Raw genomic sequence first — 27,268 nt, forward strand, 5'->3', positions numbered from 1 at the left:
CGCTGGGACCGAACGACAGGAGCGCACCCTGCCGCAGGGATTCGAACCGCCGACCTTTCGATCGGCAAGTCCTAGGTGCTGAGGCTTTAACCCACAGCGCCACCTGCGTCCCATTACATTTATAAAGCACCCTAATTTATCCGACGGTCACATAAAAATACAGAATGCATAACATCATAAGCAAACCCAAATTGCCAATTACCCCCTCACGCAAACTCCTTCTGGGTCATGTGGCCGGCATGACTAAGCCGCTTCTGGCGAACCAGAGCAGCGCACGGAAATGCCGTTTACCTTCCTGCTGGAGTGGTACCTATTTATCTACTTGCACTTTGACGTGCTTTCGAGCTGCTAGGTGGGCAGGAGCAGGGACCGAGCAATGGGAGCTCACCCTGTCACGGGGATTCGAACCGCCGACCTAGTTGGCAAGCCCTAGGCTCTGTTGTTTAACCCACAGCGCCACCCGCATCCCTTGTCATAACCCGAGGTTTGTTGTTTAGTCGTTTAGTCGTGTCCGACTCTTCGTGACCCCCTGGACCAGAGCATGCCATGCACTCCTGTCTTCCACTGCCTCCCGCAGTTTGGTCAAACTCATGCTGGTAGCTTCGAGAACACTGTCCCAGCATCTCGTCCTCTGTCGTCCCCTTCTCCTTGCGCCCTCCATCTTTCCCAACATCAGGGTCTTCTCCAGGGAGTCTTCTCTTCTCATGAGGTGGCCAAAGTCTTGGAACCTCAGCTTCACGATCTGTCCTTCCAGTGAGCACTCAGGGCTGATTTCCTTCAGAATGGATGTGTTTGATCTTCTTGCCGTCCATGGGACTCTCAAGAGTCTCCTCCAGCACCAGAATTCAAAAGCATCCATTCTTCGGCGATCAGCCTTCTTTATGGTCCAGCTCTCACTTCCATACATCACTACTGGGAAAACCATAGCTTTAACTATACAGTGGTACCTCGGGTTACAGACGCTTCAGGTTACAGACTCTGCTAACTCAGAAATAGTACCTCAGGTTAAGAACTTTGCTTCAGGATGAGAACAGAAATTGCGCTCCGGTGGCGCGGCAGCAGTGGGAGGCCCCATTAGCTAAAGTGGTGCTTCAGGTTAAGAACAGTTTCAGGTTAAGAACGGACCTCCGGAACGAATTAAGCACTTAACCGAGGTACCACTGTACGGACCTTTGTTGGCAAGGTAAAGGTAAAGGTACCCCTGACCATTAGGCCCAGTCGTGACCGACTCTGGGGTTGTGGCGCTCATCTCGTTTTCTTGGCCAAGGGAGCTGGCGTACAGCATGACTAAGCCGCTTCTGGCGAAACAGAGCAGCGCACGGAAACGCTGTTTACCTTCCCACCAGAGTGGTACCTATTTATCTACTTGCACTTTGACGTGCTTTCGAACTGCTACGTTGGCAGGAGCAGGGACCGAGCAATGGGAGCTCACCCAGCCATGGGGATTTGAACCCCTGACCTTCTGATCAGCAAGTCCTAGGCTCTGTGGTTTAACCCACAGCGCCACCCACGTCCCATGGTTGGCAAGGTACCACTGTACAAAACGAAAAGACAAAATACATAATAAAACAAGAAGAAATTTGATAAACAAAGGAACAACAACAACCCTGCGAGGTAGATTAGAATGAGAGAGAGAGAATGTAACCAGCTCAAAATCACCCTGGGGGCTTCATGGCTGACGCTGGGTTTGAACCCTGGCTACCCAGGCCTAGTAAGCTGCGCTAACCATTGCACCGCACTGCCCCCCTCCTCTTCTCAAGGGAGGTAGTGGAGAGGGAGCCCCTCCCTTTAATGAATAAATTAACAAAGGTAGGCCAGAGAGAGAAAGAGAAATCAGCCCAATGGTCACCCTGCGAGCTTCATGCTAACTCTAACCATTGCACCGCACTGCCCCCTCCCCCTCTTCTCAGGGGAGGGAGGGGGGAGTGGAGAGGGAGCCCCTCCCTTTGCCCTTCACTCCCCTTCCATTAAGAAACCCGCGCCGGCCTTGCGTAACCGCCCTCCTTCCCCTTGATTGGCCGCCGGATACGGTGATTGACACTTAAACACCAGCGGGAGAGGAAAAAGGCGGCCAGTTGGAACGCCGGGAGGCACATCCGGGTCACGTGCACCAATGGGGAACTCGGGGCGGCGCGGTGCTTTCTGGGAGTTGCGGTCTTCCCGGAGCCTGGGCCGGAAGGGGCGGGGCGAAGGGGGAGGCAGGCGCGTGCGCAGCGGCCGAGCTCGCCAGAAAGCCGGTTCGGAGGCGGCAGTGACGCGCGTGAGTTGCGGGGTCTCCTTCGGGGTCAGGGCGGCTGCTGAGGTGGGGGGTCGGGGCCTCACCAGGCGGTTTTATTTTCGGGGAGGGGGGCCTATTTAAGGAGGCCTCTATTGTGGGGGAAGGGGGGCTGCTTTAATAATAAAAAAAAGGTTTTAATCTGACTTGACTGGGTGAAACTTTATTTTTGCAAAGTTTCCTTTGGCTGTTCTATAATGATAATAAAATTGTATTTATACCCCTCTCTCCCCTCAATAATAATAATAATAAGATTTATTTATACTCCTCTCTCCCCTCAATAATAATAATAATAAAATTGTATTTATACTCCTCTCTCCCCTCAATAATAATAATAAGAAGATTTATTTATACTCCTCTCTCCCCTCAATAATAATAATAATAAGATTTATTTATACTCCTCTCTCCCCTCAATAATAATAATAATAATAATAATAATAATAAAATTGTATTTATACCCCTCTCTCCCCTCAATAATAATAATAATAAGATTTATTTATACTCCTCTCTCCCCTCAATAATAATAAAATTGTATTTATACTCCTCTCTCCCCTCTATAATAATAATAATACAATTTTATTTATACCCCTCTCTCCCCAGCCAAGACCAGGCTCAGGGCGGCTAACACCAGGTATAAAAACAATTGATTGAAATACAACTTAAAAACAAGATAATAATAATAATTTATTATTTGTACCCCGCCCCTCTGGCTGGGTTTCCCCAGCCGCTCTGGGCGGCTTCCACAAAGACCAAAAATACACTAAGATGTCACACATTAAAAGCTTCCCTGAACAGGGCTGCCTTCAGATGTCTTCTGAATGTGAGGTAGTTGTTTAGCTCTTTGACATCTGGTGGGAGGGCGTTCCACAGGGCGGGAGCCACCACCGAGAAGGCCCTCTGCCTGGTTCCCTGTAGCTTGGCTTCTCGCAGGGAGGGAACCGCCAGAAGGCCCTCGGAGCTGGACCTCAGTGTCCGGGCTGAACGATGGGGGTGGAGATTAAAAGACAACATTAAAATACATGCCTTGCCTTCTGTCCCGTCCAGGTGGTTTAGCTTCCTGCAAAATGACCCTGCCAGGAGGCTCAGAGAGAGGCCAAGGTCAGGAGTCAAACCCGTGGTTCCCTGCGCCTCCCCCCAATGCCAGCCCTTTAACTGCAACCACATGCTGGAGTTCTGGAGTCGCTGCCGAGAAAGGGGTGGGGTGGGCGGGAGGCCCCAGAAATGTTTCTGAAATTGTAGATTTTGGGGGGGCTGGAGTCGATAGCCACTCATCATGGAGCAGCACTTTGTAAAGTCCCATTTATCCTTTCCCCCCTCTGGACCCTTCCTAAATGCCAGACAGCCAGGGATACAATTGTGACTTCAAAATAATTCGGGCAAAAAAAAAATCCCATTTTAACGAGGCCTTTTGCTTTTAACAACGCATGTCCTTTTAGAGCGGGTGGAATGTTGTAATGTGAGTTGCTTTGAGTTGCTGTGGCAAAAAGGGCGACTAATGCTTTCAATTAATACTAATAATTTTATAGTCTTCAATAAGCAATAGCTTTGGTGTCTGGAAATTCTTTCTGGCATCTTATTTCCGAAACCACTCATTGTTTCCTCTTACAGGAGGTTGAATGAAGAATTGCTTGAGACATTCTAGTTTAGGGAGTAATCTCCCCGCCATAACCACCTACAAATTCTCAATTGAGGGATACTTTAAAGGGTAGATTCTTAAGGATCTTGTCTGAGACATATACACCACATTCAAAAAAATAAAGGACTCCTCCTTTAAAATGACTCTCATTCCCTCAAGCTCTTCATTAGGGGCAGTAGAAAGGAAGGAATTGGGAAAAGGAGTGAAGTGAAGTGCTGGAGGAGGAAATGGGAGTGACTGAAGTTGCTAAGGTCACTGCTACTGTAAAATGAGCCTAGGCACGTGGTTTTGGGAGTAGCTGGCAAGTTGCAGAGCGGAGACTTGGAGTTTGTATAGCCAGGAAAGCCGGCATTTCTGTGATGATGCAATTGGAGACACGCACATCCGGAAGGGAGCATGCAGTGAAGTTCTGATGCAACTGGAGCAAAGATTATGGGAGCAGGTGACGCAAACAGGATGGACTGCTAAAACAACTGAAGGCCATGGGAACTTTGTGTCCTCAGAAGAAGTAGTGGGGGAAACCCTGTGTGTAGCAACAAAAGCTTATTTAAAGTTGGTGTAAGATGGAGTCGGGACGCGGGTGGCGCTGTGGGTTAAACCACAGAGCCTAGGACTTGCCAATCAGAAGGTCGGTGGTTCGAATCCCCGGGGTGAGCTCCCGTTGTTCAGTCCCAGCTCCTGCCAACCTAGCAGTTCGAAAGCACGTCAAAGTGCAAGTACCGTATTTTTCGGACTATTGGACGCACCGGTCCATAGGACGCACCTAGATTTGGGGGGGGGGGAAATAAAGGCAAAAAAATTTATCCCCCCCCCCCCGCCAGGCGCGGGGCTGGGGCGGGGAAGCCCGAGCTTCCCCCTCCCCCAGAACGGGACCCAGAGCCATGCCGAAGCTGCGCGCAGCTCTGGCATCGCTCTGGGAGCTTGCGGGGCTGGGGGAGGAGGAAGCCTTCCGCCAGCCTCCAAACCATGTCGGGAGACAGCGGGATGGCGCGCTGCGCCTCTCCCGCTGTCCCCCGAGTTTGCGGGGCTGGGCCAGCCTTCTAACCAAGTCGGGGGACAGCGGGAAGGGCGCGCTGCGCCCCTGCCGCTGTCTCCCGAGTTTGCGGGGCTGGCGACGGGGAGGAGCAGGCTTCTCCCCCCGCCAGCCTTCTAGACAAGTCGGGGGACAGCGGGAAAGGCGCGCTGCGCCTCTCCCGCTGTCCCCCGAGTTTGCGGGGCTGGCAACGGGGAGGAGCAGGCTTCTCCCCCCGCCAGCCTTCTAGCCAAGTCGGGGGACAGCGGGAAGGGCGCGCTGCGCCTCTCCCGCTGTCCCCCGAGCTTGTGGGGCTGGCGGTGGGGCTCTCCTGAAGCCTGGAGGTTGTGGGGCTGGTGGGGGGGAGAAGCAGGCTTGCTTCTCCCACCCCCAGCCTCCAGATCAGGTCGGGGAATAGCGGGATGGCGGAGCGCCGCCATCCCGCTATTCCACGACCTGATCTGGAGGTTGTGGGGCTGGGGGGGGGGGAGAAGCAGGCTTGCTTCTCCCACCCCCAGCCTCCAGATCAGGTCGGGGAATAGCGGGATGGCGGAGCGCCGCCATCCCGCTATTCCACGACCTGATCTGGAGGTTGTGGGGCTGGGGGGGGGAGAAGCAGGCTTGCTTCTCCCACCCCCAGCCTCCAGATCAGGTCGGGGAATAGCGGGATGGCGGAGCGCCGCCATCCCGCTATTCCCCGACCTGATCTGGAGGTTGTGGGGCTGGGGGGGGGGAGAAGCAGGCTTGCTCCTCCCACCCCCAGCCTCCAGATCAGGTCGGGGAATAGCGGGATGGCGGAGCGCCACCATCCCGCTATTCCCCGACCTGATCTGGAGGTTGTGGGGATGGTGGGGGGGAGAAGCAGGCTTGCTTCTCTCACCCCCAGCCTCCAGATCAGGTCGGGGAATAGCGGGATGGCGGAGCGCCGCCATCCCGCTATTTCCTGACCTGATCTGGAGGTTGTGGGGATGGTGGGGGGGAGAAGCAGGCTTGCTTCTCTCACCCCCAGCCTCCAGATCAGGTCGGGGAATAGCGGGATGGCGGAGCGCCGCCATCCCGCTATTTCCCGACCTGATCTGGAGGTTGTGGGGCGGGGGGGGGGGAGAAGCAGGCTTGCTCCTCCCACCCCCAGCCTCCAGATCAGGTCGGGGAATAGCGGGATGGCGGAGCGCCGCCATCCCGCTATTCCCCGACCTGATCTGGAGGTTGTGGGGATGGTGGGGGGGAGAAGCAGGCTTGCTTCTCTCACCCCCAGCCTCCAGATCAGGTCGGGGAATATTTCCCGACCTGATCTGGAGGTTGTGGGGCTGGGGGGGGGGGAGAAGCAGGCTTGCTCCTCCCACCCCCAGCCTCCAGATCAGGTCGGGGAATAGCGGGATGGCGGCGCTTCGCCATCCCCCTATCCCCCGAGCTTGTGGGGCTGGGGGGGGAGAAGCAGGCTTGCTTCTCCCCCCGCCAGCCTCCAGATCAGGTCGGGGAATAGTGGGGTGGCGGCTCTGCGCCTCCCCGCTGTCCCCAGCTTTTGGGTGCAGGCTGCTGCCCGCAAGCCTTGCGAGCCCGCGGGACATCCCGCCGGGCTTGCAAGACTTGGGATAGCTTCCTGAAGCCTGGAGAGCGAGAGGGGTCGGTGCGCACGGACCCCTCTCGCTCTCCAGGCTTCAGCAAAAAGCCTGCATTCGCACCATAGGACGCACACACATTTCCCCTTCATTTTTGGAGGGGAAAAAGTGCGTCCTATAGTGCGAAAAATACGGTAGATAAATAGGTATCGCTCTGGCGGGAAGGTAAACGGCGTTTCCGTGCGCTGCTCTGGTTCGCCAGAAGCGGCTTAGTCATGCTGGCCACACGACCCAGAAGCTGTACGCCGGCTCCCTCGGCCAATAAAGTGAGATGAGCGCCCCAACCCCAGAGTCAGTCACGACTGGACCTATTGGTCAGGGGTCTCCTTTACCCTAAGATGGGGTCAGCAAAGTTTTTGTGGCTTGGGCCAGTTCACGGTCTTGCAGACACCGAGGTTTCCTTCGCGGAGGAGGCGTCCGCAGCTTCCCATTGGCTGCAGGAGCTTCCTGCCGCCAATGGGACGCTGGCCAGTGTCGCGGAAGGCGGTCCCCGCTCTGCTCCACGCCGGTTTAGTGCGGCACACGGGAGCCAACCGAGCGGGCGGCAGGGGTCTATGGGCCAGTTAAACGACCCCCATGGGCTGCTTGTGGCCCATGGGCTTTAGGTTGCCAACCCCTGGGGTAAGACTTCTGGTAAGGGAGACTTTTTCCCTGAATGAAACCTGGTGGTGTGACTGACTGATATCCCTCAAAGGCAGACTCCCTCGTAAGGAGTGAATCTCTAACCTGCCTTTGTAACTCTGGTGTTCCTGCATCAATGAACCGAGTCCTTGGAGGTCAAATAATTCTGCTGTCTCTGTTGGGAGTGACGGATTGCTCCAGGGGCAAAAAAGGCAGCGGATATTTCTTGCTTCCCTCCCCGCATCCCTGCAGATTGTGGGGGTCAAGCTCAGAGCAGAACGTTCTGCAGAGAAACAGTAGGCAGCTATATACGCAGATACTTTTGAATATATTCAAGGGCAAGCAGCTGGAGCTATGCAAGCTTTCTCGGGTATGAGAGGACAGACTGAGATAAGGGGGCCTGGTATGCGATACGGTAGCCATTTCTTTAAAACAGTAACAGATTTGGGTCTTGCATGATAACAGGGAAGGGTCTCGAAGAATCGGGCAGCTAGAAGTATGGATCCAGTGTTGTGTCTCCGGATACGGAAGGGGGATGGGCTCTGCAAGTACCTACCTTCCAAACTTTCCCCCCTAGTCCAGGGATATAACTCACCCATGTGTATTGGGAGAGGAGTGGTTAAATCAGGCATAGGCAAACTCAGCCCTCCAGCTGTTTTAGGACTACAACTCCCATCATCCCTAGCTAACAGGACCAGTGGTCAGGGATGATGGGAGCTGTAGTTCCAAAACAGCTGGCAGGCCGAGTTTGCCTATGCCTGGGTTAAATTAATCTTCCCTTTAAATAATGATAAATAATGTTTTTATTTATTTATACCCCGCCCTTCCCGGTTCAGAAAACCTAGGCAGCTAACAACAAATTTAAAACACCCAATTGTAGAAGCAGCATAAAAACACACTATAAAGCCATGAACAACAATAAAATTCAAAAACCAATTTTGGGGAAATAAGCATTAGATAATCACCAGGGCTAGCTGGCTGAATTAGTCCTACGTGGGCCAGTGAGGAGCACAGGGGAGAATTAGCTGTGGGGTCTCAGAGTGGGTGATCTTCATAAAAGGGGAGGGGGAGGGAAGAGAAGGGAAATAAAAGATCAGGCTGAATTCAAATTAAAGGCCAATGGGTCTGGGGAACTGAATATCTGGATGAGGCCCTCCAGGCACCTCCCATCCGGCCCTCAGATCTCCTGGTGCCATAGTGTGTAGCTTAGTTGGTAGGGCATAAGACTATTAAGCTTAGGATCATAGGTTTGAACCCATGTCGGGCAAGAGAGTCTTGCAGGCGGCTGGACTAGATGACCCTCGTGGTTCCTTCCAAGTCTACGATTCTGTGGCCAACTTCAGTGCTTTTGCCTTGTCTTTAAACTATAACCTTTGTTGGATGGTTAGTATTGATAACTTAACCTGTGAGATCACCTTACCGCATACATATGTGCTGCCGTGACTGCTTCGATCTGCGAGATTGGCACTGTTAATAGGTGTCACATAATCCTTGTTTAATTCGTGAGAAAGGGATCATTTAGTATGGCAGCAGCCATGCTTTGAAATTCCTTGCCTGTTGGCCAGGTGCCTTTACTGTATTATTGGTGTATATTATCTATACACCAATTATATGGTGTATATTATCTATATACCATTTTTGTTTGGACAAACTTAGCCAATTTTGTAGAATACTGATGAGTGTTTTTTTGCTTCTGGCCGATTCTACTGTTTTAAAAATGTTTTGAATTGTTGTCTTTATAAAATAATAATATTGTTTTCATCCTCTTGTAAACCACTTGAGGGTTGTTGTTTTTTTACTATCAAGCTGGACACGTTGTTAAATAATAAAGTAAATAAAATATTTCTATTCTTGCATACAGTCAAACCTCGGTTGCCAGATGTAATCCGTTCCGGAAGCCCATTCGGCTTCTGAAATGTTCGACAACCGAGGCGCGGCTTCTGATTGGTTGCGGTAGCTTCGGATGTTCGGCTTCCAAAAGACATTCGAAAACCGGAACACTTACTTCTGGGTTTCTGGCGTTTGGGAGCCAAAACGGAGGCATTTTGGAGCTGAGGTTTGACTGTATATCTGATATTTGAACGACAGTGTTACGTGTTTATATGTAATTTATTATGGCAAATTCAAAAGTCAATATCCTGTTAAAGGAAAAATCTGGACTTTGAGTTAGGGCATGAATCAGTTGTTGTTTTTAAATGTGTGTTCACTTCTCTCCTTGAAGTTATCATGGCATCCAGTTCAGAAAGTCCACTCCCTACCTATGAAACAGACGACAGCCAAACCTCAAAACTAATAAGAAAATCCCGGGAGTCTCCATTTGTCCCAATTGGTAAGTCCCTCTGACACTTGCAATTACCCTCTTTTTGAGGTACACAATTGCCCTCTTAGTGTTTTGCTTGGGAATATAGGAGGTACAGTCCTAAATGTCTATAGGGCAAAAAGTCGGTGCATACTGATGTATATAACTCTCTCATATAGCTGAAAATTTAACATGACTTAGTGGTAGGATTTGTACAATTGTCAGTGAGTCACTTGTTTTAAATCGGCCCTTTTCTTGATTTTCAAATGGCTTTGGTACAAGCCCACCCCACCCTGGTCCTCGATGCCTTAAAAATTGGGGACTGGCACTGCACCTAGAAATGGCTGGCATCCGTCTGTCTCAGGAGCCAGTAGAAGAGTGTGCCTTCGGAGGTGAAGTCAAACCGTTGGAGAGTCACAGTGCCTGCTGTGGCTGTAGGGACTGATATGGGAGAGACGTGTTTTGCTGCAGCTGGGGAAGATGGATGGTTTTTCTGCTGCAGATGCACCACAGCTCTCCTCCAAGTCATTATCCCTCCTGTGGTCACTGCTGTAGATACACAGCCTAACTGATTATGGAGCATTGGTAAAGTCTTTTCAGGCCAGATCTGACTCTTATATCCTGCTTAATATCAAGGCACACTGTTCGTGGAAGTAGTTACGGTAGTCTCTAATGAGTCAAGTTTCACTGGTGTCCTTAAACTTTGGCCAAAATCCAAAGAACCATCTAATTCCGTCAGCGGTAGAGTAGAGTGGGATGGGCTTTAGACTTGATTTTTTTCAGATGGCAGACCTTGGTGTTGCATCCTTGTGGGGGACCCTTTAACATTTTCTGATTGGTGGACCAGATCCGTATCTCCCCACCCCTGGTGGGACAAATTTGAAAGCCCTTTTGCAAAGTGTGCCACCCTGCTTTTAAAGCTCCAGAAACAGGTTTCTCTATGGTAGGAGGAAGTGGTATCAGTTGAAATGGCTCCTAAAATAAACACACACCCTCCATTTTAACAACAGTTTTATGCTCCCATGTGCCTCTTGGTCTAGCCAAGGAACAATCGAGAGCTCACTGTAAGCTCCTGATCATTCCTTTAAAGGCATGTCAGTTCTTGCCCCACACCTAATGTGAAGCCTGCTTGTTCCAGGAAGGGGGAGTCACATGGGACATCAAATGTGGGGTTGCCATGCTTTGGGTCAGTAAATAAGCTTTATTGTACTAGCCAAAGACCATGGGAAAACCATAAAAACCCTATCAGAGAAGTATCTATATAACTATATAACTGTATATAAAAAACAGCCACTGCCTGAACCATGAAAATCATAAAATGCAGGTGCACCCATAGATTGGGACTCCACACGGCATACAATATTTTCCCATTTAGACCTCTGAATCTCCCTTGCAGCCTCCTGCAATTTTGTCCAGGTTCTTCTTCCTGATCTTTCTTGCCACCAGCACAAAGTCGGCCACATTGTAAGTGTCACTGGAGCATTAGCGTCACTGATCAGCCAGAGAACCCTCTCCACCGGGGAGAGACACCTTTCCTGGACAAGCAAGGAATTTAAAAATCACCTCTGTATATAGTGGGCAATGTGATAAAGATACTTTGGGGAAATGGCCTAATGAGCCAAGATTGGCCTGTGGCCCCGAGGCTCCGCACGCCTTGTGCTACATGCATGATGTCAGGGAACTGACATCAGAGACACGGGAGAAGGAGAGGGCCTCAGATTCTGCAGGTGAAGGTCCTAGCACAAGGGGGAGACTCAGCTTGGTGGAAGGGGAAGGAAATACGCGTGACACCAAGAGTCCAGGAGAGCAAGGGAAAGAGGAGGTGGAAGGGCTCCGGGATTCTTCCCTGGAAGTCAGTGAAGAGAGCCCAGGCACTCCACTACCCATGCCCACCCTGCGCAGGAGACTCCTGCGCAATGAGAGGCGGAGACGATTAGGTGTCAAACAGCTTTTATGCTGGCAGAGGTTTAAGAAACGCCCACAGACAGATTCTGCCAGTGACTGAGGCAGTCAAGCGGAGATGGGCTGTGCAGTCCGGAGGGTTTAACCAGGCAACCAAGCACCCAAACGGGGTCGGCTTACGCACGAGTAACTCCAAACCACTACACATGATAAGCTGCTTTTGCAACTGAAAGGCATTTCGAAAGCATTTTGTGACACTGTATGGAGGAGTGGGGGAAAGAGATGTTCAGTGCAGACATCTTCCATGAACCTGAGCAGCTTTTGGGATCCCAAGCACTACTAGTTGTCGTCACCCCCAGCCACTTTAATCAGGAGTTCGGTTGAGGGTGTTGCAGTGGCTGGCCGCACTGGCATACAAGAGATACAGAATTTATAAGGCATTTCTGACTCTTCCTTCCCTTTTTCTCTAGGCATTTCAGGTTTTGCAGCCGTTGTGGCCTATGGGCTGTACAAGCTGAAGCACAGAGGGGACACCAAAATGTCCGTTCATCTGATTCATATGCGTGTAGCAGCACAGGGCTTCGTTGTGGGGGCCATGACCTGCGGTACGTACCAAAACCAGAAAGTCTTGTGTCTTGTTCAGGTACGCAGCAAGTCTTTCCCTGCAAACCTTTCAGTTTGCCAGGGTACCTGAGAAGAGGGTGTCTTGATTTGGGCCGGTCCTGGCTTGGGCACTCTGTTTTCTGTGTTCCTAAAGGAAGCCACAAGAGCCCTGATAATCAGGTGGCGGATCACTGATCACGATATATGTGCTTCCGTGAGTTCCTCTCCCTCCTAGTATGGAAGTGGATCTTACTGCTTTGTAGGCAGCCTGGGCAGGTGTTTTTCATGGGCATGATGGAGGGCTCTGAAGAATCTAAGAATCCTTCAGTTCCTAAATCTTAACTCTGCCTCCATTGGCCAGCACGACAAACATCCCCCTTGATTGCATAGTTAGGCAGAGTCTATGTACAGTCATACCTCGGGTTGAATGTGCTTCAGGTTGAGCGCTTTCGGGTTGCGCTCCGCGGCAACCCGGAAATAATGGAGCACGTTGCAGTGGTGCCCCGCAAGACGAATGCCTCGCAAGACGAAAAACTCGCTAGACGAAAGGGTTTTCCGTTTTTTGAGTCGTTCCGCAAGACTAATTTCCCTATGGGCTTGCTTCGCAAGACGAAACGTCTTGCGAGTTCTTGCGAGTTTGTTTCCTTTTTCTTAAAGCCGCTAAGCCGTTAATAGCCGTTAAAAGCCGCTAATAGCCGTGCTTCGCAAGACGAAAAAACCGCAAGATGAAGAGACTCGCGGAACAGATTAATTTCATCTTGCGAGGCACCACTGTACTTCCGGGTTTCACCGCTCATGCATGCGCAGCCGCTCAAAATGACATCATGCACAGAAGTGGCGAATCGCGACCCGCACATGCACAGACGCAGGTTGCGTTCTGCTCAGGATGCGAACGGGGCTCCGGAACGGATCCCGTTTGCATCCAGTGGTACCACTGTATGTCTTGATAGATAGAAGTGAAGGAATGACCGCCGGGTGTGGAGCACACTTTTACCCGCAGACAAGCCACAGCTGTCTGAACATCATGCCCTCTATCTGACCTTTGGCTTTCTCTGTGGTCTGTCTTTGACCTTTGTCTCCGTCATACATTGTTCAAGGGGAAAATGATGCGGTGGAAACAGGTGCCAAAATAACTTTGTACCACCATTGGAAGATGTAAAGGGCACAGTCCAAAATGTATCTGACTCGTTTTGCATATTGTGCTAAAAAAACGAGCCTTGGCAGAACTAGCTGGCAGCTTGTCTGTGCACAGCTCACCTGCATTACCAATTCCTGCCTCACGTCCTTCACTTCAAAGAAGGTTGCAGAGATAGAATAGATGAGGTGCTTAAACAAGAAACAGCTAAACTGATCCCTGGCAGATACCTTGACACACACCCTGTTGATTTACTCTACAAGAAGATGTCGGTCTCACATAGTAAGAACATGTAACGGAACACACTATGTTAAATCTGACTTCCTTGGTAGGGCGGCATAGGCCTTCTAGGTTGTGAGGTCCACTGTTTTGTGGAGAAGAGGACTATTGAAGGCTGCTTGGCTTCAGTTTCTGAAAACCATAGGAGGAGAGAGGGCTCTTGGGCTTGACTCCTACTTGCAGATTTCCCACAGACATCTGCTGGGACGCTGTGAGAGGAGTATGCTGGACTAGATTGGCCATTGGCCTGATCCAGCACTCTTCTCATGTTTGGGATAGGTCCTCTAACAAGGATGGAGCTGCCGCCCATTGATTAAAAACCTCTGGTTAAAAATATTTCAGGAAATGGAACAAACTGCATCTCAGTCGATTAATTTAGATCCCAAAATAGCATTGCTTTCTATATTTGTAGATGAAGCACAAAATCTTGAGATACAAGACTTAATTGTGCATCTTATAACTGCAGCACGTCTTGCTGCTGCTAGACACTGGAGGACATTAAACGTGAACCTATATGAAGTTTGGTATACTCATGTCTGGGAATTTATTTTGATGGAAAAGTTAACAGAAGGGGTACGCGAAAGAAAACAACGTGAGAAACTACATAACTTTTACATAACGTGGTCCTCCTTTATTACATATGCATTAAAGAAAGAACATGCATTTAAACCACCTAAGGCACATGGGAGCATGTGGAATACTATTTTTTTAAACCAGCAACTGTATAAATAATTTTTTATTTGACTATACAGTGGTGCCTCGCAAGACGAAATTAATTCGTTCCGCAAGTTTTTTCTTCTTGCGAGTTTTTCGTCTTGCGAAGCACGGTTTCCCATAGGAATGCATTGAAAATCAATTAATGTGTTCCTAGGGAAACCGCTTGCCAGGCTGGCGGTGCGGAGAAGGGCTTTTCTCCCCACCGCAAGCCTTCAGGACAGGTACGGGAACAGAGGGGAAGGCGCGCAGCGCTTTCCCTCTGTTCCCGGGGCTTGCGTGGGAGGAGGGTTTTTCCTCCCCACCGCCAACATTCAGAACAGCATTCTGAATGTTGGCGGTGGGAAGGAAAACCCTCCTCCCACCCCAAGTCTTCAGGAAAGCCATCCGAAGCCGGGCGGCGGGAGAAGGTGTCCCCGCCCCGCCGCCCGGCATCGGAGCTTCGTTCCGATGCCGGGCGGCGGGAGGAGGCGTTCCCGCCCCGCCGCCCGGCATCGGGGCTTCGTTCCGATGCCGGGCGGCGGGAGGAGGCGTTCCCGCCCCGCCGCCCGGCATCGGGGCTTCGTTCCGATGCCGGGCGGCGGGAGGAGGCGTTCCGGCGGGAGGCTTCGTTCCGATGCCGGGCGGCGGGAGGAGGTCCGAGGACAGTGGGGAAGACGCGCTGCGCTTCCCCGCTGTCCCGGAGATTTCCCTATGGGCTTTCGTCTTGCGAAGCAAGCCCATAGGGAAATTCGTTTTGCGAAGCGCCTCCAAAACGGAAAACCCTTTCGTCTAGCGGGTTTTCCATCTTGCGAGGCGTTCGTCTTGCGGGGTACCACTGTATTACTAATGTAATTACCTGGACATAGTTTGGGCTGTTTGGGGGTGGGGTTAGGGGAAAACTGTATTTGATTGCTTGTATTTGATTATATGGGACGCGGGTGGCGCTGTGGGTTAAACCACAGAGCCTAGGACTTGCTGATCAGAAGGTCGGCGGTTTGAATCCCCGCGACAGGGTGAGCTCCCGTTGCTCGTTCCCTGCTCCTGCCAACCTAGCAGTTCAAAAGCACATCAGAGTGCAAGTAGATAAATAGGTACCGCTCCGGCAGGAAGGTAAACAGCATTTCCGTGCGCTGCTCTGGTTCGCCAGAAGCGGCTTAGTCATGCTGGCCACATGACCCGGAAGTTGTACGCCAGCTCCCTCGGCCAATAAAGCGAGATGAGCGCTGCAACCCCAGAGTCGGTCACGACTGGACCTAATGGTCAGGGGTCCCTTTACCTATTTGATTATATGTTGTTCTTATATTCAACTAATAAAATATTCCAAAAGACAAAAAGAAAGAAAAAAGGATTTCCAGCAAAAGAAAGATAGCTTTGAGCTTGTTTTCTCCTGCTCTGGAAGGTAGGACTCAAACCGAAGGCTTCAAGTTACAAAAAAGGAGATCTCAGGAAAAACTTTCTGACAGTAACAGCTGGTTGACACTGGAACGGTCTCCCTCTGGAGATTGTGAACTCTCCTTCCTTGGAGGTTTTTAAGTAGAGGTTGGGTGGCCATCTGCCATGGCTGCTTCAGCTGAGATTCCTGCATCAGGCTCCCTTCGAACTCTATGATTCTATGAACTCTTAACCCTCTTTTTCTTTTCTTCTTCCAGGTGTCCTTTATTCCATGTATAAAGAATACTGGGCCAAGCCCAAGCCCTAGGAAGCCATCAGTTGAAACCTGTGTGTGCTGGTGTTCTTATGTACTCTCTAGCGATAGACCTCACATGGAAATGGCTCTGCAGTGATAACAAGCACAAGGGAGCGGCTCTGTAACTCTGTCCACGTCACGCACGGTGTTAACCTCTACGCTGCCAGTGTTGCTCTACATTAAGTTGTCAGTGACTTCAAACCTGTTCTTCTCTCTGGCTTGAGTGACACCATCAGCTGATACTTTTTAAAAAAAAATAGCACCCAACCCCTTTTTTGCTATGCATCCCTGGCACTTAGGCACTCTGTGGCTTAGAGGTCCAGAATTGCCTCTTCAGAAGCTGTTCCTTTACTTTGCGAAATAATCAAGCGAGACAATGTTGGTAGAGGTGTACAGGGTTTAGCAGAACACAAAATCTAACTCTCTCTCACTGAATTCTTTAAACTCCCTTGGAACAAATGTTGTGGACAAGCGACTCTTACCATAGATTAAATTATTTGCTATCTTTTATTTATTGCACAATATTAAATTCAAAAATTCACTTATTTTCACCGGAGGGCATTGCAGTTTCTTGAATTATTTTTAAAATAATAATAATAATTGCACACTTTGTATTGCATATATTTTAAAGAGGCTTGTTTGCACAGGGTGGGGGCCCAATATAGAAAACCCTTGTAGTGAAATTACGGGGCCAAATCAAAAACAGACCATGGTTCTCAACATTTGATGGAAAACATGGAATGCTGAGACCTTGGTAGTGAAACAAGATCTCCTGGGCATTTGGTTGTGCCCGCCCCCAGTAGCTAGCCAAAATGATGTTGTTGCCACCAGCTGATCCTCCCCCTGAGCAGGTGAGGTCTTGATTGTCGCATCACCCCAAACCTCAATGTTGAAGCCAGCCCCCTGTCTTCCTCGCCAGCTCAAAGCTGCAGGAGGAGACGACGCCAAGAATACTCAGAACCTTGAACTGGCTCCCTCAGTGGTTCAGCATGACGTTGGGGAGATTGCTTGCCCTTCAATAAGTTGTTTTTTAAAAAAAAAATGTATTTGTTAGCGGCCAGGTGATGGTGATTATATCCCCCCCAAAATTCACTAAGCACTCTCGTCATCCTGTTGCTCACAACTAATTAATGGGACTTAACAGCTGTGGCTGAAATGGAATTTCAGGTCTATAAAATTTCTGCCAGGCTGCCTGCATTCCTTGATTATATCATCATGTTCTGAGTGATGTTAAATAATGCAGTGTAAATCTAATTCAGTGGCTCTGGTTTTATTAAATATATGTACATGAGAACAATTGTACTCTCCCACAAACCACATCTGTGTAGTCCGTTATTTTGTCTTTTGTGTTGTTCTGCGGCATACTTGCCTGCCCTTGTGAGCGGAAGTAGAAAAGAAAATAGGCAGATCTGTGGGGGCCCAGAGTTATGGAATGCATGAGGGGCATCGAACTCTGTAGCTAGAACAGGAGGGTAGGTTTTGATAAAGCAGGGGGTCTGTTTACTTTATTAAAACATGCGCATCAAGGATTCCTGAGCCAGACAGCAACAAAACAATGACACAAAACCTCAGCCTTGAGTTTTCCATGAGAAATGCATTTCCCGTAGTTGGTGTTGGCATAGATCAGTGGTCTGCAACCTTTAAGACAAAAAGAGCCACTTGGACCTGTTTCCGAAGAAAAAAAAACTGGGAGCCGCAAAACCATTGCGACATTTAAAACAAATATATCTCCGGAGCCGCAATCTGACAGCAGGCGGGAAGGTGACGTCGGAACGGTGCGTGACTAAGGCACGCACCACCCCCATGCGACAACACAGCCAGTACAGCGCCCGCCACAGTGGAGAGTGTCGGGGCGCACAATGCGCCTCCTCCCCTCGCTAGTATCCGCCCCGGAGCCGCGGCAAAGGTGTAAAAGAGCCACATGCAGCTCCGGAGCCGCGGGTTGCAGACCCCTGGCATAGATTAACTAAGGTTGATTGGTATTAGTATTAATTGTAAAGCACATACTGAAAAAGGCAGATTAACGTCCCCCAAATGTTTGGAACTTTGCTTACATGAAGGGATCAAGGGTTTGTCTCAATCACCCCACAAGTGGGGCAAGCAAGTCCCTGTCAAACCGTCATGTTTAGGGCTATAGATGCTAGATCTGGGGAGAACCGATAGGACAAATTTTCTATTGTTATTCCATCCCACCTTTTCCTCCAAGGAGCCCGACAGGGAGGGAGGCCGACTTGGCCCCACGCTGTGGGTGCCCCGTGATGGGTTCCGTAACATGTCACTGTCAGGAGTTCAGCCTACACTCGAGTAGGACCCTGGCAGAGACACATGCCCGACTGGCGTGTTACCTACTGGTCAATCAGGAACTTCATAAGCTTTCTTCAGCCCGAACATCACAGCGACACACGGAGCACTGCAACATGGCTCCCTCTCTAGCATCAAACAGCAAAGAAAAAACTAAGGACAACAGTCCCACTTCACGGAAACAGTAACACAAAATCCTGTCTCCGTCACATCCCACTCTGTGGAGTCAAAACACATACCGTCATGTGAAAGACAACAACCCCACGACTGCAATCATGGAGCAGGAATTCTAACAACGACAACCTTGTGAGGTAGACTAGGCAAGTTGGTTGTGTTTCAATACAGTATTTTATTCCCTGTTTATAACTACTTTTGTTATGTTGTGGTTAGGTTTTCTCCCTCTCGTAAGCTGCCTTGAGCACGGCTCCAGCTGTGGAAAGGCAGTATACAAATGTATGTATGCATGAAAATGTGGGATTAATTGAAGTACTACGGCTGAAGCTGTTTGCAAATACTTATTTTTATTTCATATAATTTCTACACCACTGACTGTGGGGGAAAACAACAACCTCTGTTATCACTATTAGCTGGTTTTATCACCTCAAAACAGATGTTGCTGTGTCAGTGAAAGTTAAGAAAAGAGCCACCAAAATAATCAAGGGAGCTGAGCAAACCCCCTGGAAAGAAATCTTGCTTTGGGACTTATTAGTTTGGAGAAAAGGCAAGTAAGAGGAAACATGAAATAAATTTATTTAATTTTGCATAACATAGAGAGAATGGGTAGAGACTCAGCCCTTATGTTGCAAGAGACTGATGATGTAGTCAGGAATGCTTGCAAGTAGGACCCAGGAGACTAGGGTTCAAATCCCCACTCAAGTTCTAAAATAAAGGGGGTTATTTTTTTGTTAATGTTTTTATTATGTACTTCTTGATTTTGTGCTGTGAACTGCCCTCAGATCCATGAATGAAGGGCGGTATCCAAATTTAATAAATAATAATATAAAAACAACAGCAACAATGCCCCCCCAACATCCTAGCCTTACAAATAGCGGAGGAGAGAAGGCAAGCAAAATGCGAGGGAGATAGTGAAAGATACAGGAAATTGAATGCAGATTTCCAAAGAATAGCAAGGAGAGACAAGAAGGCCTTCTTAAACGAGCAATGCAAACAAATAGAGGAAAACAACAGAATGGGAAGAACCAGAGATCTGTTCAAGAAAATTGGAGATATGAAAGGAACATTTCGTACAAAAATTACCATAATAAAAGACAAAAGTGGAAAGGACCTAACAGAAGCAGAAGACATCAAGAAGAGGTGGCAAGAATACACAGAGGAACTATACCAGAAAGAAATGGATGCCTCGTACACCCCAGGTAGTGTAGTTGCTGACCTTGTTGTAAATAAAATATATATGCCCTTTTCCCTTATGGGGTATCCAAGAGCCCATATAGAGTCCTTACATAGGTTCCCTATTGGTAGGAGAAAATAACAGAGGCCAACCAGAGAATATTGAGAAGCAAAGCAGCTAGTAAGCTTGATCTTTATTGATCTGTTGCAACAGGGTACTCCCTCACACGCAGGAGAGGAGGAGGACCCAGAAAGATGGTGTGCAAGACCTTATAAAGACTTTTGAAATTCCCATTCTCTAGATCAAGACCACCCCCAGAAACATTATGCATACATCACAGAAGGGGTGTAACCTAAGACCACCCCTCAGATACATCCCACCTACATCACAGAAATTTAAATGTTGTTCACAGAAATTTAATGTTGTTTTTCTCCTGTCACAGTTTATCTCCTGTCTGGCAAGTTACTTGACTGGATTTCCCGGGGAGCCTGGCCATTCTTTTGTAGTGGTAAAATACTTATTTCCTGGGCCAGGTCACAGGCTCACACCTTATTCAAACAGACATATCCTTGAGACAGGATTTGTGAGGAAAGAGACAATGGGGAGGCTTTTCCAGTTTAACCTTGCAGAGAAAGGATTTGGTCAGTTTAGGAATCAAAATGGTTCCAGGTTGGTCTTCCTGTGTTGATCTATGTATGTGCAGTTATGAACATTACCATATATCTAAGACCATAAAATTCCTATCACAACCTTGAGCCAGACATCCTGGAAAGTGAAGTCAAATGGGCCTTAGAAAGCACTGCAAATAACAAGGCCAGTGGAAGTGATGGTATTCCAGCTGAGCTATTTAAAATTTTAAAAGATGATGCTGTTAAGGTGCTACACTCAATATGCCAGCAAATTTGGAAAACTCAGCAGTGGCCAGAAGATTGGAGAAGATCAGTCTACATCCCAATCCCAAAGAAGGGCAGTGCCAAAGAATGCTCCAACTACCGCACAATTGCACTCATTTCACACGCTAGCAAGGTTATGCTTAAAATTCTACAAGGAAGGCTCAAGCAGTATGTGGATCGAGAACTTCCAGAAGTGCAAGCTGGATTTAGAAGAGGCAGAGGAACCAGAGACCAAATTGCAAACATGCGCTGGATTATGGAGAAAGCTAGAGAGCTCCAGAAAGACATCTACTTCTGCTTCATTGACTATGCAAAAGCCTTTGACTGTGTCGACCACAGCAAACTATGGCAAGTCCTTAAAGAAATGGGAGTGCCTGATCACCTCATCTGTCTCCTGAGAAATCTCTATGTGGGACAAGAAGCTACAGTTAGAACTGGATATGGAACAACTGATTGGTTCAAAATTGGGAAAGGAGTACGACAAGGCTGTATTTTGTCTCCCTGCTTATTTAACTTATATGCAGAATACATCATGCGAAAGGCTGGGCTGGATGAATCCCAAGCTGGAATTAAGATTGCCGGAAGAAATATCAACAACCTCAGATATGCAGATGACACAACCTTGATGGCAGAAAGTGAGGAGGAATTAAAGAACCTTTTAATGAGGGTGAAAGAGGAGAGCGCAAAATATGGTCTGAAGCTCAACATCAAAAAAACGAAGATCATGGCCACTGGGCCCATCACCTCCTGGCAAATAGAAGGGGAAGAAATGGAGGCAGTGAGGGATTTTACTTTCTTGGGCTCCATGATCACTGCAGATGGTGACAGCAGCCACGAAATTAAAAGACGCCTGCTTCTTGGGAGAAGGGCAATGACAGGCCTAGACAGCATCTTGAGAAGTAGAGACGTCACCTTGCCAACAAAGGTCCGTATACTTAAAGCCATGGTTTTCCCAGTAGTGATGTATGGAAGTGAAAGCTGGACCATAAAGAAGGCTGATCGCCGAAGAATGGATGCTTTTGAATTATGGTGCTGGAGAAGACTCTTGAGAGTCCCATGGACTGCAAGAAGATCAAACGCATCCATTCTTAAGGAAATCAGCCCTGAGTGCTCACTGGAAGGACAGATCGTGAAGCTGAGGCTCCAGTACTTTGGCCACCTCGTGAGAAGAGAAGACTCCCTGGAGAAGACACTGATGCTGGGAAAGATGGAGGGCACAAGGAGAAGGGGGCGACAGAGGACGAGATGGTTGGATAGTGTTTTTGAGGTTACCAGCATGAGTTTGACCAAACTGTGGGAGGCAGTGGAGGACAGAGGTGCCTGGCGTGCTCTGGTCCATGGGGTCACGAAGAGTCGGACACGACTAAACGACTAAACAACAACAACAACTTGGCAATTGTTTTTATTTATTTTTTATAATATTTTTTATTATATTTCCATTTTATAATAATGAAACACATTCTTATTGTCCACCTTTCTTCGTTTCCTCGTATGACTTTCCTGTCGACTTCCCTCCCTCCCGCCTCATGGTTTTCAAAGTTAATTTTTTATCATAGCATTTATACATTTTCCAGTTGACGTTTCACTCCTTCAGAATATCACAACTTTTAAATAAATATAAAAAGGTAGTAACAATTATCATTACAAGCCTTCTGACAACCCTGCTAGCATTGTCAATTGCTTACAATGGTCCTTCAAATATTGTATAAATTTACTCCAGTCTTTTTTCTTTCCTTTTTAAATATTTATTGGAATTTTATGTACAACATAACATAAACACCCCATACACAAATCCACCCTCATTAAACGTGAACATAACATACAGTGAACCTAACAATACAAAGAACCAAATAAAAGACTTCCTTTTATCCTGTATCTGGCCTCCTTATTTACTCCTTATAAACTGTTTCCTAATAATAATTAAGATTTTTTCCCAATTATAACTTAAATATCCACCAAGTCTACTGCAGACGTTAATCGAAACAAGTCCAGGTTTGTACCTGTATTTTAGGGCACCGTTTTCTGAAGTATTCTCTGCATTTCCCCCCCCTTTTTTTATTTTGCTCTTTTTTTTTTGCTCTTTTAAAAAACCTTTTTTTATTCTTGTATAGAAAAGCGAAGCCTGCTCTGATTAAGATTTCTTTCGAAACGTGTGATCTCCAGTCTTTTTGGAATGTGTTGGTATTTGGCAATTTATTTATTTTTAAGTATTTCTGTGCCATTTTACACACATTTCGCTTCCCAAGCGAACCTAAATTTCGTTATTTCTTTAGAATCCCCGAGGAGCAGTGTTGCAACTTTTGGGGACCCCTCATTATTTATTTATTTTTTATTAGATTTCCATTTTATAATAATAAACACATCCTTATTGTCCCCTTTACTTCGTTTCCTTGTATGAGCCTGTCGACTTCCCTCCCTCCCGCCTCATGGTTTTCAAAGTTAATTTTTTATATCCTAGCATTTATACATTTTCCATTTGATGTTTCACTCATTCAAAATATCTCAACTTTTAAATAAATATAAAAAGGTAGTAACAATTATCATTACAAGTCTTCTCACAACCCTGCTAGCGTTGTCAGTTGCTTACAATGGTCCTTCAAATATTGTATAAATAAATATTCTCTGCATTTTCCCCATGTTTTTTGAAACGTGTGATCTCCAGTCTTTTTGGAATGCGTTGCTACTTGGCAATTGATTTTTTAAAAAGTATTTCTGTGCCATTTTACACACATGTCGCTTCCCAAGCGAACCTAAATTTCATTATTTCTTTAGAATCCCCAAGCAGCGTTGCAACTTTTGGGGACCCCTCATTCTTTATTTATTTTTTATTAGAGTTCCATTTTATAATAATAAACACATCCTTATTGTCCCCTTTACTTCGTTTCCTTGTATGAGCCTGTCGACTTCCTACCCTCCCACCTCATGGTTTTCAAAGTTAATTTTTTATATCATAGCATTTATACATTTTCCATTTGATGTTTCACTCATTCAAAATATCTCAACTTTTAAATAAATATAAAAAGGTAGTAACAATGATCATTACAAGTCTTCTCACAACCCTGCTAGCGTTGTCAGTTGCTTACAATGGTCCTTCAAATATTGTATAAATAAATATTCTCTGCATTTCCCCCATGTTTTTTGAAACGTGTGATCTCCAGTCTTTTTGGAATGCGTTGCTACTTGGCAATTGATTTTTTAAAAAGTATTTCTGTGCCATTTTACACACATGTCGCTTCCCAAGCGAACCTAAATTTCATTATTTCTTTAGAATCCCCAAGCAGCGTTGCAACTTTTGGGGACCCCTCATTTTTTATTTATTTTTTATTAGATTTCCATTTTATAATAATAAACACATCCTTATCATCCCCTTTACTTCGTTTCCTCGTATGAGCCTGTCGACTTCCCACCCTCCCACCTCATGGTTTTCAAAGTTAATTTTTTATATCATAGCATTTATACATTTTCCATTTGATGTTTCACTCATTCAAAATATCTCAACTTTTAAATAAATATAAAAAGGTAGTAACAATTATCATTACAAGTCTTCTCACAACCCTGCTAGCGTTGTCAGTTGCTTACAATGGTCCTTCAAATATTGTATAAATAAATATTCTCCCCATCATCAGTCTTTTTGGAATGCGTTGGCAATTGGCAATTGATTTTTTTAAAGTATTTCTGTGCCATTTTACACGCATTTCGCTTCACAGGCGAACCTAAATTACGTTATCTCTTTAGAAACCCCGAGCAGCGTCGCAACTTTTGGGCACCCCTCATTTTTTTATTTAATCTTTATTTGGAATTTGGACGTCGAAGGGTTAAACTGCGCGCCGCTGCCTCGCTGATCCAGCGCATCCTTTCTCCCTGAGCGGAGCCCGGAGGATGCTGCCATGGCAACGGTTGCCGAGGCAACCGCGTCCCGCTCTGGGACTCCGAGGGCGGGCTTGCGGCCTAGTCCGGCCCTGCCGCCTTCCAGGCCCGGGACTCGCGTAGCCTTCCTCTGCCCCCCAGGAAGGGAGTTGCGTGGGGAGACCCGGCCCTAGGCCCCGAGAGAGGTGAGGACTGGCCGGGGTGGGTGTGTGGAAATTGCCCGGGGAGCCTGGCAGCCTCCTAGCGACGGCTTCGGGTGGAGATTCCTGCCTTGCAAGGGGGGTGGACTAGATGACTTTGGGTGCCCCTCCAGCTTACAAATGCATGGTACTAATAAAGGGGGAAGGAAAGAGAGAGAGAGAGAGAGATGCTTTTCTGCCCCACCCAACAAATGTCTATGACACCCCCCTCCAAAAAATTAAAATTAAAAAAAGGCATAAAGCATAGCTGTCAACGTTTCCCTTTTTAAAAAAAAGGAAAATTCCCATATTCCCAATAGGATTCCTCGCACTAAAAGGGAAAAGTGGACAGCTATGCCATAAAGGGACACAAATATTAATATTTTAATGTTTCAATCTTTTAATGTTGTATTTTAATCTTGTTTCTAAGTTGTATTCATTCAACTTGTTTTTGTTATTGCTTGTTAGCCGCAAGGGGTATAAATAAAAATTATTATAATTATTATTATTAAATCTCTTTGAATTTCTGAATGGGAACCTGATCTTAATGTAGGAGAAAACCCACGAGGGAGGGTAACAGAAGCAGCTCAGTGACACGTTTTATACTGTATTTTATGCTGGTTTTTTTTGTTGCACCAGTTAAGTGTTTTAAATTTGTCGTTAGCCGCCCTGAGTCCGGTTTTCTGAAGCGGGAAGGGCGGGGTAGAAATTAAAAAAATATTTATTTATTTAATAAATACTTGGCTTAATTTTATTTCCTATGCCTCCAAAAAAAGGGGGGGGAGCATGCTTATAAGCTGCCCAAAAACTTACAGATTGATACACTTTTACATGTGATTTAAAGTGGTCTTAACTTTATCTGCTTGTGTCGATGGACTGTGTTTAAATTTTGCAAGGGTGGGATGGGGGGCAGGGACTAATCTCCTGAATGCTTGTTGTTCAAAATCAATAAAATGGAGCTATGCCTGTTTCTTCCCCTCCCCATTTGAATTCCCCCTCATCTTTTATTGGGAAAATATAAATAAAGTTACAGGAAGGGGGAATTACATATTTGCCGGCCTCAACGCTGGTTCAGTTGTACCCACCCACTTTTACTAGGAATAAAGCCTTATCTCCCGCCCGCCCGCCTAAGGCATCAGTGGGTGGGTGTGACTTTTCAATAATAATAATAATAATTTTATTTATTTATTTATTTATTTATTTATTTATTTATTCATTCATTCATTCATTCATTCATTCATTCATTCCCCACCCATCTGGCTGGGTTTCCCCAGCCACTCTGGTCTGCTTTCAACAGAATATTAAAATACAATAGTCTATTAAACATTAAAAGCTTCCCTAAACAGGGCTGCCTTCAGATGTCTTCTAAAAGTTATTAGGCGTGTGTGAGACACAAACATGACACCTTCGAGTTCTCTAGGCTTCAGTTGCCTTCTCTCAGAAGTGAAACCCCTGAATAAGAACAGGAATGCATGTGTGAATGTAAGGATGCAGATGGCAGAACGAGAGTCAGGGTCCACACCTTCCTTTTCATCCTGCCAGCACTGGATTTAAAGTGGTGCAGGAGGTTTCCCCTCACAGTGCGCTGAGCTGAGGGGCACAACCTAATAATAATAATAATAATAATAATAATAATAATAATAATAAACATCTTTCTGCAGGGCCTGCAAGACAGAGCTTTTCTGCCTGGCCTTTGGTTTGGACTCAGTCTGACCCTCATGTTTCCCTCCCCTTATGGTTTTGATCTATGGGCTACTTTTAAAATGAGGCTGCATTTTAAATTGCATTTTAATCCGTATTTTAATAAATTGGTTGTTGTTTGTTCCCCCCTATTATGTTTTTCTTGTAATTTTTCTGGTGTTAGCCACCCTGAGCCTGGCTCTGGCCAGGGAGGGTGGGCTATTATTATTATTATTATTATTATTATTATTATTATTATTAGTATTTACTGTAGCAAAATGAATTACTGTGCAAATAGGAAGTATTAAAGGGGGGGCCAGCAATATTTTATTAGCTGTTGTGTGATGCTTCCCCAGTTTATAATATCATTATTCCCATCTGGAGGGTTATTCTTGTGCTATTGGGCAACAAAAGTGGGTCAAAATAATAAACAGAAACATTAGCATTATAAAATGTTACAGAAGTTCAGCAGGAATTTGTGTGACATCGTGCAGAAACAAAGACATGCGCTAATTGGAAATGAAACAATATATCCACCGCAAAAAACGTTGCAGGCACAAATATTACTGAAAATGCAATTGTGTATAAACCCCCGGATACCACCATGAACACAATTCATCATGAATGCACAATAAGAAGGGCATTCGGAGGGGGCACTGTGGTTATGGAGAGAGCTGAAGGACCAGGTGCGCAGCCTGGGAGTCATTTTGGACTCACAGCTGTCCATGGAGGCGCAGGTCAAATCTGTGTCCAGGGCCGCTGTTTACCAGCTCCATCTGATATGCAGGATGAGACCCTCCCTGCTCACAGACTGTCTCGCCAGAGTGGTGCATGCTCTAGTTATCTCCCGCTTGGACAGCTGCAATGCGCTCTACATAGGGCTACCTTTGAAGGTGACCCGGAAACTACAACTAATCCAGAATGTGGCAGCTAGACTGGTGACTGGGAGCGGCCGCCGAGACCACATAACACCGGTCTTGAAAGACCTACATTGGCTCCCAGTACGTTTCCAAGCACAATTCAAAGTGTTGGTGCTGACCTTGAAAGCCCTAAACGGCCTCGGTCCAGTATATCTGAAGGAGCGTCTTCATCCCCATCGTTCTACCCAGACACTAAGGTCCAGCTCTGAGGGCCTTCTGGTGGTTCCCTCTCTGCGAGAAGCCAAGTTACAGGGAACCAGACAGAAGGCCTTCTTGGTGGTGGCGCCTGCCCTGTGGAACGCCCTCCCATCAGATG

At 47.1% G+C, this 27,268-nt stretch overlaps 2 protein-coding genes across 3 annotated transcripts in view; both read left to right on the forward strand.

The window, feature by feature from the left end:
* Nucleotides 1-2,151: 2,151 nt before the first annotated feature.
* Nucleotides 2,152-17,081, forward strand: LOC114607368 (HIG1 domain family member 1A, mitochondrial-like). Of its 2 annotated transcripts, none has more exons than XM_028750505.2 (4): nt 2,152-2,260; nt 9,385-9,492; nt 11,835-11,969; nt 15,727-17,081. In XM_028750505.2, exons 2-4 carry the CDS (start codon nt 9,390-9,392, stop codon nt 15,774-15,776), a joined length of 288 nt encoding a protein of 95 aa, XP_028606338.1. In that variant the 5' UTR covers nt 2,152-2,260; nt 9,385-9,389; the 3' UTR covers nt 15,777-17,081. The 2 variants fall into 2 exon arrangements, with proteins under 2 accessions (XP_028606338.1, XP_028606339.1); XM_028750506.2 differs by having other exon boundaries at nt 2,185-2,302.
* A 5,413-nt stretch (nt 17,082-22,494) lies between these two features.
* CCDC13 (coiled-coil domain containing 13) overlaps nt 22,495-27,268 on the forward strand; it is a 38,906-nt gene continuing 34,132 nt past the window's right edge. Inside the window, exon 1 of the mRNA XM_077936645.1 lies at nt 22,495-24,358. The gene's annotated coding sequence lies outside the window, so the exon portion shown is untranslated. The remainder of the gene's footprint in view (nt 24,359-27,268) is intronic.

The sequence above is a fragment of the Podarcis muralis genome, chromosome 12, assembly GCF_964188315.1.
Source record: "Podarcis muralis chromosome 12, rPodMur119.hap1.1, whole genome shotgun sequence".
In the NCBI taxonomy this organism is placed as follows: domain Eukaryota; kingdom Metazoa; phylum Chordata; class Lepidosauria; order Squamata; family Lacertidae; genus Podarcis; species Podarcis muralis.

Coding starts and splice junctions, on each gene's coding strand:
- LOC114607368 (XM_028750505.2), top strand. CDS start 9,390: ATGGCATCCAGTTCAGAAAGTCCACTCCCTACCTATGAAACAGACGAC. Junction 9,493..11,834: donor GTCTCCATTTGTCCCAATTG/GTAAGTCCCTCT, acceptor CTTTTTCTCTAG/GCATTTCAGGTTTTGCAGCC. Junction 11,970..15,726: donor TGTGGGGGCCATGACCTGCG/GTACGTACCAAA, acceptor TTCTTCTTCCAG/GTGTCCTTTATTCCATGTAT.